The sequence below is a fragment of the Cyphellophora europaea genome (genome assembly GCF_000365145.1).
Source record: "Cyphellophora europaea CBS 101466 unplaced genomic scaffold supercont1.15, whole genome shotgun sequence".
Lineage (NCBI taxonomy): Eukaryota > Fungi > Ascomycota > Eurotiomycetes > Chaetothyriales > Cyphellophoraceae > Cyphellophora > Cyphellophora europaea.
Window position 1 is genome coordinate 19,812 of NW_008481803.1, and position 14,683 is coordinate 34,494.

Here is a 14,683-nt window from a genome sequence, read left to right on the forward strand (position 1 = left end):
TTGCGCATGAAGCAAGAACCACTCGTCTTTCTATCGTGTATAGCAGCAGTGTATTGCCCATGTTATCAACGTCACTGATGACCGTTGACACCATTCGTTACTCCGTTGCTATGACCATTCGTGCCATTTGTTACGCCATTGGTCTGACCATTTGTACCGTTGACCGACTTCTGCAGCCCATCTACACGCTCAAGGCGAGATGCATGCTTCTTGGACACATCTGTGCCGTTGGACTCCACACCGTTGCGTGTAGAATCATCGTTCAGAACGTTAAGCTTCCTCAGGCCATTGGACACACCGTTAATCTCGACTGGCTGATTGTTGAGCGTGTAACCGGTGTCGCTCGAGTCGACGAAGGCTTCAAGACCCTCTCCGTTACGAGGATACTGCTTCATGAGCTTCTTGTGGGCCTTTAGTGCATCGTACATCTCGTCCATAGATACGTCGTTGAGGAAGATGCATGAGCCGAGCGGGCTAGGTACAGCAGCGCGAAGAAGGCCATCTCGTGTACGGAGGATAGCCTTGGTACCTTTATCGAGAATCTCTTCGTTGAATTGATGGTGGTCCATGGAGAGACCGGCAGTCGAAAACAGGTCGAGGATTCTCTTGTGATCGGCGTCGCTGAGAATTCCTCGAATGTTTGCAAGAGTGGCAGAGTACGCCATGTCGATAGAGATCGCATGGCCGTGGCGGAGTGGTATTTCGGGAACCAGTTCGTGCAGTGGTGACCACCTGAAATCATTAGTATCGAACAGTTGGCGTACGCGTACGATTTGACCTACGTGTGACCATAAGCAATAACACGATCCAGACCAATCTCGTGCAAGTTCGGCGTCTCGAGCTTCAACATCTCGTAGATGCCGGCCTTGTTGATCGTGTCAGCTGCCTTTCGAACCTCGGCAGGAGCATCATTGGTGCGTCCGAAACCCGTCTGAATGAGCTCGGTACAGTACTTCTCGAGCAACTCAAACGTGGGCAGGTGAGCACAAGTTGAGATCTTGATGAGCTCCGCGAATCCATTTCGGATTTGTGCCTCGGGCAAAGTTTTGAGGAAGGTGAAGTCCAAGAAGGTCTTCATGGGCGCGTGGTAAGCTCCCAGGCGATTCTTGTAGTTGCCATAATTGACAGCCACCTTGATTGATACGGAAGCATCGATAAGTCCAATGACGGTTGTTGGAATACGGATAAAGTTTGTGTTTCTGCGGTATGCGGCACATGCGAACCTGACATGAACGGTTAGCAAACATCCACAAAATGAAAGAATAGCATAAGAATATGCTGGGTCAGAGTGCCTTGAAGTCATCGTTGGCAGTGCGTTTTACCCGGCAACATCGGTAACAAGTCCACCGCCAATGACCAAGACCGGTTCCTGGGAAGGTTAGCAAGAGCACAATTTCAGCTTTGCAAGACGTGGCACACCTTTCTGAAAATTCCGAACTTGGTCATGGAATCGACGATGCTCAGGAGCGTATCCATTGACTTAGCTTTCTCGCCAATCATGGTCTTATGGACGTCGAGATCGATATCGTAGTGGTCGAAATAAGCTTGCATCTTCTCGCCATACAAATTGAAGATGTTCAGATCCATAACGGCCAGGCAACGTCCCCATCGCTCGTAGCAGTCGGCGAGTGCCTTGTTGCCCATGTCGAAGACGCCATCGATGAAGGTAAAGTCGTATTCGATTTTCTCATAACCCTGGACATGGAAGCCATTGGGCGTCTCGGCAACGGTAGCCTGAAGATCCGACATGTTGAAATGTATGGAAAGGATGCGGAAAAAGCGGATTGAGGATCTGAACGGAAGATCTGGTAGGGACAGCGCCTGTACATGGGGCCGGGCCACGGGTTCATATAGTCACTTGTCATGTGTGCGGGTATTGTAGCACGACATGGAGCCTTCAACAATATGCAGTTTCCATGAAATCATCTGGCCAAGATGACCCGAGACTTCGCCAAACTTGCTTTGAACCAATCGCTCAGCCAACAGGAACGGCGGAAATCCATGCCGCTGCCAAATGAACGCCTCTCAGCGACAGTCCTGCAAATGCAATGTGCATGTTAGAGTGCCGTATCGAGGATAGCACGGGGTTAAGAGTCCTCAAATGAGCAGTCATGATGTCTTACAGCGCCCGTTGCCATGCTCGAGGACGTAATTGGCACTTTCCAGGGTTTGGGGGGATACATTGCGGAGGTTCCTGAACGTGGCCGCGTTGCCGGTCCCATCGCTCAGGGGGTGGATGTCGTGATTGACGTGTATTCGTCACGATGCAAGATCTTAGTGCATCTCAAGCCGAGATAAAGTTTTGAATCTGAAGCGGGAACTCGGGTGCCCCACCGTTCGACTGGCGGGGTTCTTAGATGTCAAGACTGGGATGATACATTCCGCCACAGAAAAGAGGCCGGTTCGGTTCACTCATGGCCAAAGCTGCCGAGCTAGGGGCTTTCCGATCAACGACACTGTAGATATAGAGAATTGCGTCTGTTTGTTCTCTTTGCAAGTGCTAGACACAGGCCTGGGTTGATTTGCACATGCTGAATGTCGAACAGCAAAGACTGTTGAGCTGAGACCCCTGGGCCCGTCATGGACGCTTAACTATTCATGGTCTAGCCCCCTCCAAGGTGGACTCTGCCAGAGACATCCTATTGGCTTCGACCGACCTCAGATGTACTTCATCAGCATCATCATGTTCTAGCCTTTTGGTTGTTGACACTGCCCAAGAGGTATCTCTTGCTTGATTTTTTCGGAACCACCTGCTGTCATGATGAACTGCGACGACCTCAATCAAGGCAGGAGTGCCCGCTCCGAAATACTACTGGTCGAAAGCCTTCCGACCAATAGCAACCTCTCTACGAATCGTGCTGCACGTAGACGCACTCCCGGAAACACCCTTTCCAATCGTTGCAAGAGGAATTCAGTCCCGGAATATATTTCCAGCGACTGGCATTGTCGGAAGAGATCCCGCCTTACCTCCTGATAGAAGTCGGTGAAAAGCTGATCTCAACAGCCTTTAAACGGTCAATTATTTGGGTCACTGTCAAGCGGCAAAGATGCCATCAGCTTTCGACGAGACAAAGAAGTACCAAGAGCAAGAAGAGACCTTCTTTGACGATGGCCGGGAAGTCGAGCTTCTGCACTACGTCTTCTCACGGCCCAATGTCGACCAAATCCGTGGCGACGCCCAAGCAGTGCTGGCAGCCATTGATGATTTCGCCAGGACTCAAAAATACCTTATGAATGTCGGCGAGGACAAAGGTCGAATAGTGACGGACCTGATATTCGAAGTCAAACCGACGGTCATGGTTGAGCTCGGGGGCTACATCGGCTACTCATGCATCCTCTTTGGCGACGCAGTCCGTAAAGCAGGCGGGAAGCGCTACTTCAGTCTGGAGCGGAACCCAGAATTTGCGGCGGTTATCATGGCACTTGTGGACCTAGCAGGGCTTTCCGATGTGGTGAAGGTGATCATCGGCTCTTCAGACGCATCCCTCAAGCGGCTCTACGACAATGGCGATCTGCAGAAGATCGATCTCATGTTTCTGGACCACTACAAGCCCGCCTACACTACCGACCTGAAGCTCTGCGAGGAGCTCGGCCTGGTGGGACCTGGCAGTGTACTGGCGGCTGACAACGTTATCAAGCCTGGCAATCCTCCCTACCTGGAGTATGTACGGAGCTCGACCAAGCAGAAGAGGCAAACAGGTGGTTCCAAGGGCACGAATGGCGACAGTGGGTTCGGCCGGGCGCTTGGACAATACGACAAGCGAGAAGGGAGGGTCAAGCTCAACGAATGCGTCGGAAACCCGAACCTGGTCTACGATAGCAAGCAAGTGGACAGCTGGGAGCCTAGCGGTGTTCCCGACGCCGTGGAGATCACTCGCTGCACGGGCACAGATGAGCCGTGACACATTGTGCCTGCAGCGGTCCGTAAAGGAAGATTCCAAGACAGCTTTCTGCAAGTGATCATGCTGTCTTCTGCCGACCCACCTCCAACACTAGAAAAGCGATAGGCCAATGATGTGTCATGTGTAACTGTGATTCTCAGAAGCATTGAATACTAGTATGTGGCTGTCTAAAGTGATTATATGTAAGCACACGGAACGGGCTCAGCTATTAATCGGATATCGATGTCTGGAGATCGCTCACTGCTATTATATGCAGCTGCTGAAATCCAAGCTGCATCCTGGTTGGCGAAATGCGTGCCAGGTCGATGTGGGGAGGGATCCCGATTCAGCTCTCGGCTTTCAAACATCTTATTTCTCAAACATTTTGGTCGTGCTGACATTGACACGACTCCAGCCGGTCCCGGTCCTGATGCAATGCCAGAATCGCACCGGCCAGTAAATGTGATACAAGCACCACCACGGCCACGGATCCCAGAGCTCGAACGTGCCGTCTCGCCAGAGCGTGAGGTGGCTCACGAGAGCGATGTAGTCGCTGAGAACAGCGGACACTCCCTTAGAAAGGGTGCATAAGCCGACCGTTGACAGCAGGAGCTTGGTGGCCAAGTCATGACCAACCCAGTAATACTTGTAACCTCCCGTCTGAGCTGGGAAGATCACCTCCTCCGCTTCGGCGTTTCCAAGTAAAGACATGTATGCATCAACCATCCTGTGTGTGCCATTGAAGAGAACGACCGCAGTATGCGCTCGGGGGTTACATTCGATTGGATACAAGGTAGGGTTGTTAGACTTCAGATCGGCGTCTTCAACCATGAAATCGAATGACAAGTGCCCCGTGAAACCCTCACCCCCCCGTGCAGCGATAGACTCGGTAAATGCAAGCATTGCCAACGATAAAGCGGAGTCTGGAGGAAGCATCTGGTAGTGCATGAGTAGCTCCGCTGATGGGCATGCCACAAACGCTTTCACGCGTCCATTGACGACCACGGAATGAGTGCAGAACTCAGCGCCCTGCACAAATTGCTGCAAGATCCATGGACATTCCTCTGAAATCGGTAGGTGCTGCAGGTGCTTCAGAGTCTCGTCATGGGTATCTTTAGGGAGCAGTGTCATGTCACCACGAACGGCATCGACCACCCCGATGGTCTTCATGATGTAGTGCCGCCCAGATGGAGCACGACGCAAGATCCGCTCAACATCAGCTCGAGTCGTAATCGCATAGGTCTCCGGCACAGTCAAGCCACATTTTGAGACGTGTTCAACGAATGTATGCTTTTCATGTAGCATTTGAGTAGTCTCGATATCGAATTGCAAGGCTTTGCAGGGGGTCCGCGCTTCGATTATCTCCTTGGCTTGTCCATCTTCGACAGCGGATGCCACTCCTGAGCAACTCACCCACAAGTCAATCTTCTCGGCGAGCACAATTCGAAGAAGGTCCTGGACATATGTGGTGGAGGCATCTTGGCCGGCAGGTGCTCGCAAGTGGTAGAAGCGGGATAAGGACTTTGAGGTGCGTCCAATAGATAGAGCTCCGTCAGGTTCAAAGTCTGCTCCGATCACTCGATGACCGGCAAGATAGAAGGCTCTGGCAAGGAACAAGCCTTTGCTCATACCAACCCCAGTAACAAGCACATTGCGCTTCTGGTGGCCCGGTCGGATGGCTTTTGGCTTAGATACCCATCCGAGAAGATATGAGCAAGTTGCAATGAACGAGTCCAGAGGAAGAAACAGAAGACTGAGGATAATCAGGGAAGCATTCTTTATAGCCTCTGAAGAGACCATGGTTGCTTCCATTTGGACGTCAAACATCTGGCCGTAGCTCAAAGGTTAGACGAGCTCGGTGAGCAAAAGCATAGGCAAGAAACCGCTAGCACGTGAATAGAGTAGAACATCTTGAAAGGGAATTCTCGATCGTTCAGCCACGGACATAGTGTAGACGTCACCTCCAATGAAAAAGTGCAGCCACATCAAAGTGGACCCTTCAGCATCTACCTATGCATAAGATACTGACGAGAACCATGAGGTTGTAAGCATCTACTATCGGTCTGTCGTGAGCAACATGTTGACAGTAGATAGCAAAGGACGGGCAAGTGTGTGAGTTGCAAGATTTCAATCTAGTAGACGCGTCGGCAGCGCGTTCCTCAGACGAAGCTGTTGACCACTGTTGGCAACCGTAACAGACGCCGAATGGTTCTCCAGCACTCCCAGATGATCCCCGCACTTTGAGCCATCGCGTCCATCAGGCAACCGCGTTGACTTCATAAGATCATCTGCTTCGAGTGGCGCTCGCTCTTCGTACGGGGATGTCCAGTAACTAAAATGACACAAGATAACGATCAACAAGCACATAACCCATCCCATCCACCACCACCATGTGATCCGTTTCAGAGGTATCAGACTCCATGGCCGCGCAGTGGACAGGACGACGAGAACCCATTCATCCGCTTCCGTAGATTCGCCGATGAGCAATTCAAGTCATTCTTCTCGGGCGCTCCGTCTCTCAGACACTCATTCGAAGAATCGTTCGAACGCCTGGCTGCGCAGCACCGGAAAGAGGTCGATGAGAGGGTGAATGCCATAATGGAACGCCAGCACCAATATACTCGTGAACTTGAGGATGCAAGGGAACACAGAGATAAAGTGCTACAGCCACAACGTCCAACTGCAGCGGATTTCTCGCTCCGAAGATCTTCTGACACAGCAGTGTTTGGAAGAGACGAGGCCGACAGTGAGCTTGACCTGTATCACGGACCTTTCGTTTCGGACCTGCTGGATCCCTTCCATAATGCGGGCGATACATACCCATGGCTACTCTCTAGTCCATACTCGCCTCTCTGTCTCATCTTGCCCGAGCATCGACGTTTGAAAGGGTTCACCCCTGAGACTAGTATATTGGATGCGTGGCTGTACCAGAACCGGGGAGCCGAGCTCCAGCCTAACTCGGAATTCGATAATAAGATGGCAAGGGTCCCGTGGCAGGCAGCTTTCACTGATCTGTTAAGCATTACGCAAACAGGGACTATGCGCCCTATGGGTGAGGACCGTGGTATGGAGTCTTGTCCCGCGAAGTGGCTCGAGGAACTACTACGTAAAGACGTGCTCAAGCTTCCCAAAGTCTTGACGCAAGCCGCTAAAAGTCTTGGGGAGGTCGGAGAACTCAGGGTTCCCTCGATGCAGGGTTTTAGAGCACATCATTCTGGCAACGAGTGGAAGCAGGATGAAGACGATGTGGATGACTACGATGACTACGATGACTACGATGACGCAGATCCGGAGGAGAAAGAGCTTGACGATGAGTTGGCGCTGAGCCGCGTTTCAGTGGCCAGCACTCTTGCGCGAGCACTCGATGCCATGGAAGAGGTTGTGGAGGGCTTACTAATCCCGAACCCAGAGCGCTCCAGGCAGAAGGCGACGCCAAAAAGAGCATCTGAAAGTATTCCAGGCCAAGCTCCATCGATTGTCTCAACCATGACGAAGACCGAGACCCGCACACTTCCAGATGGATCGATAGAAATGAAAAGAGTGCTCAAGAGACGTTTTGCTGATGGGATGGAGGAGCACGAGGAGAGCGTCGAGACAAGCCCAGGATCACGAGAAGTGCCAGCTTGGCTCCGCACTCATCTCGCGGCAGCTGACTTCCCAACTGTCGATAAGCAGACGCAGACCTCAGATTCTGAAAAGGATCTTGTCGAAGCGAGAATGTCAGCGAAGAAGGAAACCAAGCAGGGCGAAGGAGGTTGGTTTTGGCGTTGATTGATGCCGGGTTTGCTGCGTCTAGCCATTGTAAGTTTATGATCGATGTTGCCTCCGTAGCTCTTGTGTTGCATGATAACTCTTCTCAATCCAGTAGTCATGGAAACCAGTCTTGCTCCGCATTGCCATCACTTCTCGCGATCGATGGAACTTCATCGAAGGTGGCTGGCAACAGTCGTCACCTGCCTTGCCGATGCTGTCGACTGCGTTTGTTTTGCTGTCACATCCGCTTCGTCAGCTGCATCTTGTGTGAACAACTGTGGTCTTTACGCACCAACCTTGACCTTTTCGAGACCAGTCTCGACTTTTGTCTGCTACCTCCATCTCTACTTTCGAGCACGAAATCAACAGGATCTTTCAAGACACCGCAGAGTGCCACCGCAGCGATGAGTGACGGCCACCCTCCAAGAAAGAAGTCACGGTTCTTCGCCGAAGGCAAGGGCATGTTCAGATCACTTATGCAGCGCCATTCATCGAAGCATTCCAGTGGCAGTGATGGTGAAGATACCACTCCACTGCAGTCATCGCATCCTCGACCCGATCAGGCTTCGGGACGCGAGCGACCGCCCCTACTGGACTTCAGCAGCTCCGTAAGCTCAACACCCGTAGGAGTGTTTGGTCAAACCCTTACCCTGACTGCGACCGCGTTCAAAGAGCTTTCTGTGGAAGAGAAGGAATACCGTCGTAAAGGAATCTATGGCGCCCAGAGCCTTCTTGTCCCAGCCAACATCAAAGACGGGACGACCATCGCTAATACTTACCGACAAGATCACGGTTTCGAGAACCCGGCGGCCAATGTCGGTGCCGTCCTTCCGTGGCAGCGAGGCAATATCTTTCAACAATCTGAGCAGCGTCAAGTTTCACTGGTCAATGTAAGTCTTGACGCCATCCAGCAGTCGCAATTCACCTTTCAAGCTCCGTTACAACCTACGAATTCGAGCTTGCCTCTTGCCGTCAATTCATTCGCCCAAGGAAGGCCTTCACTAGGCTATAGTCAGACTCAGGCTACGCGTATGGCGGGCTTTCAACCTCCAGTGCACGACTATCAAGCCAGTCCCCTTCACACCCCAAGTGCAGCCCGTGAATTGACTGTTCAAAAGCAGAGACTCGCCGTTCCTCCTAGCCCGAAGATCGCAAACTTCCCACCCATCCCTGCACCATCGGTGCATGATGATGTGCCAAACGCTCACCCTCTGATCGCCACTATGGGAGCCGTTGATCTGGACCGTGATGTTCGAGGGCATCGTATTCAGCAACATGTTTCCGGATTTACGAACCTTCCACAACATGCAGCCACGAGCTCAGCCCTCAACGCTGCCCGACAGGCGTCAAATCAGGCGACTACAGCATTCCCGGATGTCCCAGAAAACGCCCTCACCTCCCCAAACCGCTTGGAGCGAGCCAACAAATACGCAGGCCGCAAGCGCAAGAGAGGCGGTGTGATCCTGCCACCACCAGCATACGTGTTCACGCGGAAAAATGACCCAAAATTCAACATCTTCCACGGCATCCTTCTCTATCCAGAATTGTGCTTCTCTTTGGCTGCGCATCTCGCCATTGAGGATCTCATATCGTTGTACGCCATCAGCAAAGACTTCCACACCATCATTGACACTCGCTTCACCACTGTCATCCTATCTCAGGCCATCAGAAAAGCTCCAAGCTCGAGTCGCATCTTTCCGTTCCGCTCCTTTGGCCACCTGTGTCGCACGGATCCGGCCGCCCGTATCGCTCACCCGGATCCAGTCAAGGCGGCCCAAGGTATCGTGCGACGTATCCCCAGCTTCAAGTGGCTCCGCATGATCTTGCATCGGGACAAAACAGTGCACGCGATCATGGCGCTCTTCGCCGAGAAAGGCATTCCCCTACCAAGACGATGTGAGCTAGCCATCAAAAAGGTCTGGTTCATGCTGGATATCCCCGATAACGCGCGCCGAATCGGGTTCGTGCACAACAAGAAGTTGTTGACCGATGCCGACCTCTACTTTGCAGTGTGCTTCTGCGTCAAGCTGGATATGCTGTTTCACGACCCCGTCGCGCCGAACAAGTTCTCTGAGGGCCGCCGTTTGATCTTGAGCCAACGTTCCTTGACCATGTTGCTCCGCGTGCTTCAAGGCGAAGCGTTGTCTACTCGTTGGGACATGCTGCAAGAATACATAACATGGAGATACGAACCTGGAACTGAGGAGGAGGTCGACGAGAATGATACGCTTTTTGGAGTGCCTAGACAGAAGTGGGGTGTCATGAAGAAGGAGTATTGGGGTGACAAGAAGCCTACATTTGAGAATGGCAGGACATCGAAAGCTCCGTCTCTGCTGCTGCGTCCAGACCAGCTTGTCCTCAGAGAAGCTATTAAGCGAGGACTCCGGTTTGCAGGTCACTATGTCAAGTTCATGCAGTATGGATATATCCACCCGAAGACTTTGGAGAATTTCGAGCCACGAGGCTTGACACGTCGGATCGAGGACTACAAGGAAGACGAGTATACCATGGACGACGCCGTTGCTGGTGTGAGGGCACTAGCGGTCGAGGAAGGTGGTGATCCATATCTGGACTTGGGTCGACCTGGTAACGCGAGCGCGAAGGTGATGAAACGTGAGGAGATCAGTCGTGCAGAGCGAGACCATAGAGAGAAGGAGGCTAGCTTCATTGCGCAGATGTATGCAGAGAGTCTCCAAGAGCGGCGGGCTCTGGGGCTCAGATAAGCTACTGTGTACGCGTCCAGACTTGACTAAGCACCGCCGACGCGCAGCTGCGAGGTATTGAGAAGCTGAATGGGTGGGGCGACGGTCCGACTGAAGCAGCGAAAGCAAGTAGCCTTGGAACGCCGGGTCATACTGGCCGCCGACTAGCGGCGGGAGACTCGCCGATTGAATGCTTCGGGCCCGAGGAGGATTCCAGCATCGCGAAGACAGTATGATGCCACCAACGTATGAGGTGCGAAGCATTTGACATGCTGAAATTTCTTGCGTCATCCTTGTCCCTGAGATTTGTGAAACAGCCTCGGTATCTCTCGTATCTCGTATTCGCCGTCACGGCGCCGACGTGCACGTTCTAGGCTTCAGGACACGCCTGTTCGCTCTTCACTCTTCGTTATGGAACTCGCCCTGTCACACGTGCATCATTTGCTCGTCTGCAAATTATACAAGACTATGTATCAGGTAATTTGCGCAGCCTACATCCATGTAAGCGGGTCTCGCTGGACCCGGCTTTCGCATGTTCGGTCTTTTGTAACATGCCATGGCCTTCGTAATTGACATAAATATTTTCTGGTGCCCAGGCAACGTTGCTGCGCACACCACACATGGTATGCGCATGCATAAGACATTGCTGTGCTCCCTGAACTTGCCGACTTGACAGACGGATCCAAGACTGGTTGCTAATTCTCTCATTTGAAGTAATATTTAGGTGAGGTTGATGTCCTCCGCTCTCCGCTCTCGCAACGGGCAGACATCGTCGCGTACCGCGCAGATACACTACGTCCATCCAACTACTCGAGCCTCCTTTTTACTCGGTACTCTAAAACAATGTCCATCCCAATACCTCAACCACCTGGGCTGCCCATCCTTGGTAATGTGAGAGATATCGATCCGAACAATGCATCTCTTAGCCTCATCCATCTTGCTGAGAAGTATGGTGCGTATCTGGCATCCCATCGATTGCTTGGCCCACTGACGGATCAGGTCCCATATTCAAGCTCAATATAGTTGGGCAGGATCGATACTTCGTGGCTTCAGCCGAGCTACTCAATGAAATCTGCGATGAAAAGCGCTTCCACAAGGCTGTGTCAGGTCCACTGAAGGAGGTCAGGAATGGTGTGGGAGACGGATTGTTCACCGCCTATCATGGCGAACACAATTGGGAAGTTGCACATCGAACTTTGGTGCCTGCTTTCGGTCCGATCGGTATCCACGACATGTACGACGAAATGTACGATATCGCCACACAACTCGTTGCCAAATGGGCAAGATTGGGTGAAGAGGACGTGATCAATGTCACAGACGACTACACGCGCTTGACGCTGGACTCCATTGCACTCTGTGCCATGGATAAGCGCTTCAACTCCTTCTATCACGAGGCCATGCACCCTTTTGTCAATGCTATGGTTGGGTTCTTGGTCGAATCAGGCTTGCGTCCGAGACGGACCAGACTGGAGCAGTTGTGGAATGGCAAAGCCACCCGACAGTATCAGGAAAATATCGAGCTTATGAGGAGCGTGGCACAAGAGGTTATCGATCGACGACGAGCGAACCCAAGCTCGAAAAAGGATCTGCTGAACGCCATGCTGTTTGGAAAAGACCCGAAGACCGGCGAGCGGTTGACTGACGAAAGTATCATGAACAACATGAACACTTTTTTAATTGCAGGACACGAGACCACTTCTGGGTTATTGTCCTACGCCTCTTACTACCTCTGCAAATATCCGGAAGCGATGAGAAAAGCCCAGGCCGAAGTCGATTCGGTCATTGGCAAGGGACCGGTCAAATTCGAGCATATGAATAAGCTTCCTTACCTCGAGGCCGTGTTGCGGGAGACGCTCCGCCTGCAACCTACTGCGCCTGCATTCACAGTCACTCCTCAAGAAACCATGTCTGGTCCCGTCGTCCTTGCAGGAAAGTATTACATTCCTTCGGGAGCTCCTATTATCGCAGCGCTGCCAGCGGTCGCACGGGACCCTGTCGCTTTTGGAGCAGATGCCGACGAGTTCCGTCCAGAACGAATGTACGGCGAGAACTTTGCGAAGCTACCTCCGAACGCCTGGAAGCCTTTCGGAAACGGAGCTAGAGGATGCATAGGCAGACCCTTCGCCTGGCAAGAAGGGTTGCTCGCGCTCTCGCTCATTCTCCAGAACTTTAATCTGAGGATGGCTGACCCTTCATACCAACTGCGCTCGAAGCAGACACTGACCATCAAGCCGGATGGCTTCTTCATGCGTGCGAACCTCCGTTCGGGAATCGATCCCATAAAGCTCGAAAAGAAGATGTATGCTGGCCTAGAAGAGCAATCAACCAAGTCAAAACCTGCAGTGTCGTCTTCTGCTGGACCGAAGAAGCCGATGACGATTCTCTACGGTTCGAACAGTGGTACCTGTGAAGGCCTCTCACAGACGCTGGCCGGCAACGCCACTGCACACGGCTTTGAGGCGACCATCAAGAGTATGGATGCGGCGGTGGATCGAATCTCGGTCAATGAGCCCTTGATTGTCATCACCGCAAGTTACGAAGGCAATCCACCCGACAATGCTAATTCTTTCGTTGAGTGGCTCAAGAATCAGTCTGTGGACCTCAAAAATCTGAGATACGCCGTGTTTGGATGCGGCCATCATGACTGGGTTTCGACCTACCAGAAGATTCCGACTCTAGTCGATACCGAGCTCGAAGCCCGAGGCGCGTCACGTCTTGCACCTCGAGGCGAATCAGACGTTGCTGCTGGAACAGTGTTTGACGACTTCGATCACTGGCAAGACGACGCCCTCTGGCCTCAGCTGGGTGGTGCTGGGTTAGACGCGGTGCCTGAAGGCATAGACCTGGAGATTAGTACCGTTGCGCGTGCATCGCACCTCAACTACAATGTTCAGGAAGCGCTCGTGGTAAGCAACGAAGTATTGACGGCACCTGGTACGCCAGAGAAGCGCCATATTCAGCTCAAGCTACCGACATCTTTGACCTATGAGGCTGGAGACTACCTCGCATTGTTACCAATCAACAGCCTCGCAACTGTATCCAGGGTACTGCGCCGGTTCGGTCTTCCCTGGGACTCTGTCATGACGCTCGGCAAAGGCTCTCACACCACGATACCTACGGAGAAGGAACTTTCGATCGGCGCCGTACTCTCATCGTACGTGGAGTTGAACGCGAGCGCCACCAAGAAGCACTTGTCAGTGGTCGCGTCCTTTGCAACAGACGAAGCCACTAAGGAGCAGATCATGGCGCAAGCCTCAGATACAGCATCGACACCATCGGTGCTGGACGTTCTAGAGGCCCACACAGAGATCCGATTCCCGTTCAGACTCTTTCTCAGCATGCTTTTCCCCATGCGCATCAGGCAGTACTCGATATCGAGCTCGCCATTGCAGGACCCTACGATCGCAACAATCACGTTCTCCATGGCAGATAAAGATGCCAATCACCTGGGTGTCGCGACCAATTATCTCAAAAGACTGCAACCAGGGAGCACGACGCAAGTTATGGTCAAGAAGTCACAGGCCTCATTCCATCTACCGCTAGACGAGAAGACACCGGTCATAATGTTTGGTGCAGGCAGCGGACTGGCTCCCTTTCGCGGCTTTGTGCAAGAACGCGTGGCGCGATTACAGGCTAATCCTGAGGCTAAACTTGGTGAGGCTGTCTTGTTTGTTGGCTGTCGGGATCCTACAATGGATAAGCTGTTTGCCGACGAGCTCGAGGCAGCAGAAAGGCTATCAGCGGTCAAAGTCTTCTATGCATTCAGCCGAGCGGCAGACAAGTCAGAAGGGTGTAAATACGTGCAGGATCGCCTGTGGCATGAGAGAGCGGAAGCAAGCAGACTCTTTGACGAAGGTGCGAGAGTATACATCTGTGGTAGCTCCGCGGTCGGCAAAGGAATCGCGAGCACGGCAGCGCGCATCGCAGTAGAAGCTGCAGCGAAGCGTGGTAAAGAGATAACCTTCGAGAATGCGTTGCAGTGGTGGGAGGGTCTGAGAGGGGAGCGATATGCTGTTGATGTATTCGACTAGATCCATTGACAGCTCGGCTCATAGCGAGGCACTAGACGAGTAATAGACATAGATGAACTCACTACAGTCTTGCATTGTTTCACAGACGTACATTGACCGAGAATTGAATCAGGCAAGGAGAGATAATCTGAGCATTGACCGTGAGGTCGACCATTCGCGTTGCCAAGACTCGGACCCTCCTTAAACGCGTCGAGCCTTGACGCGCTCTTGCCCGCTTTTCCTTGCGCGTCCAGTTCAACGTTCAGAATGACTGCTACGACAACTTACTAACCTTCGGATCTGTGCTATTGATTTCTTGTGCTTGCTGCCTCTGCAG

General features: G+C 52.4%; 6 protein-coding genes across 6 annotated transcripts; 4 read left to right on the plus strand and 2 right to left on the minus strand.

Moving 5' to 3' along the window:
* Positions 1–71: 71 nt before the first annotated feature.
* HMPREF1541_10826 (uncharacterized protein) lies at positions 72–1,749 on the minus strand (the record flags this gene model as incomplete). The annotated part of the gene is made up of 4 exons (XM_008715495.1): positions 72–732; positions 783–1,223; positions 1,323–1,369; positions 1,420–1,749. The coding sequence occupies 4 exons, from the start codon at positions 1,747–1,749 to the stop codon at positions 72–74; spliced, it is 1,479 nt and encodes a 492-aa protein (XP_008713717.1).
* A 1,298-nt stretch (positions 1,750–3,047) lies between these two features.
* HMPREF1541_10827 (uncharacterized protein) lies at positions 3,048–3,902 on the plus strand (the record flags this gene model as incomplete). Its single annotated transcript, XM_008715496.1, has 1 exon — positions 3,048–3,902. The coding sequence occupies one exon, from the start codon at positions 3,048–3,050 to the stop codon at positions 3,900–3,902; it is 855 nt and encodes a 284-aa protein (XP_008713718.1).
* A 348-nt stretch (positions 3,903–4,250) lies between these two features.
* On the minus strand, positions 4,251–5,681 carry HMPREF1541_10828 (uncharacterized protein; the record flags this gene model as incomplete). Its single annotated transcript, XM_008715497.1, has 1 exon — positions 4,251–5,681. One exon carries the CDS (start codon positions 5,679–5,681, stop codon positions 4,251–4,253), a length of 1,431 nt encoding a protein of 476 aa, XP_008713719.1.
* A 537-nt stretch (positions 5,682–6,218) lies between these two features.
* On the plus strand, positions 6,219–7,652 carry HMPREF1541_10829 (uncharacterized protein; the record flags this gene model as incomplete). The annotated part of the gene is made up of 1 exon (XM_008715498.1): positions 6,219–7,652. One exon carries the CDS (start codon positions 6,219–6,221, stop codon positions 7,650–7,652), a length of 1,434 nt encoding a protein of 477 aa, XP_008713720.1.
* A 386-nt stretch (positions 7,653–8,038) lies between these two features.
* Positions 8,039–10,357, plus strand: HMPREF1541_10830 (uncharacterized protein; the record flags this gene model as incomplete). Its single annotated transcript, XM_008715499.1, has 1 exon — positions 8,039–10,357. The coding sequence occupies one exon, from the start codon at positions 8,039–8,041 to the stop codon at positions 10,355–10,357; it is 2,319 nt and encodes a 772-aa protein (XP_008713721.1).
* An 822-nt stretch (positions 10,358–11,179) lies between these two features.
* Positions 11,180–14,367, plus strand: HMPREF1541_10831 (uncharacterized protein; the record flags this gene model as incomplete). The annotated part of the gene is made up of 2 exons (XM_008715500.1): positions 11,180–11,288; positions 11,336–14,367. The coding sequence occupies 2 exons, from the start codon at positions 11,180–11,182 to the stop codon at positions 14,365–14,367; spliced, it is 3,141 nt and encodes a 1,046-aa protein (XP_008713722.1).
* Positions 14,368–14,683: the final 316 nt, after the last annotated feature.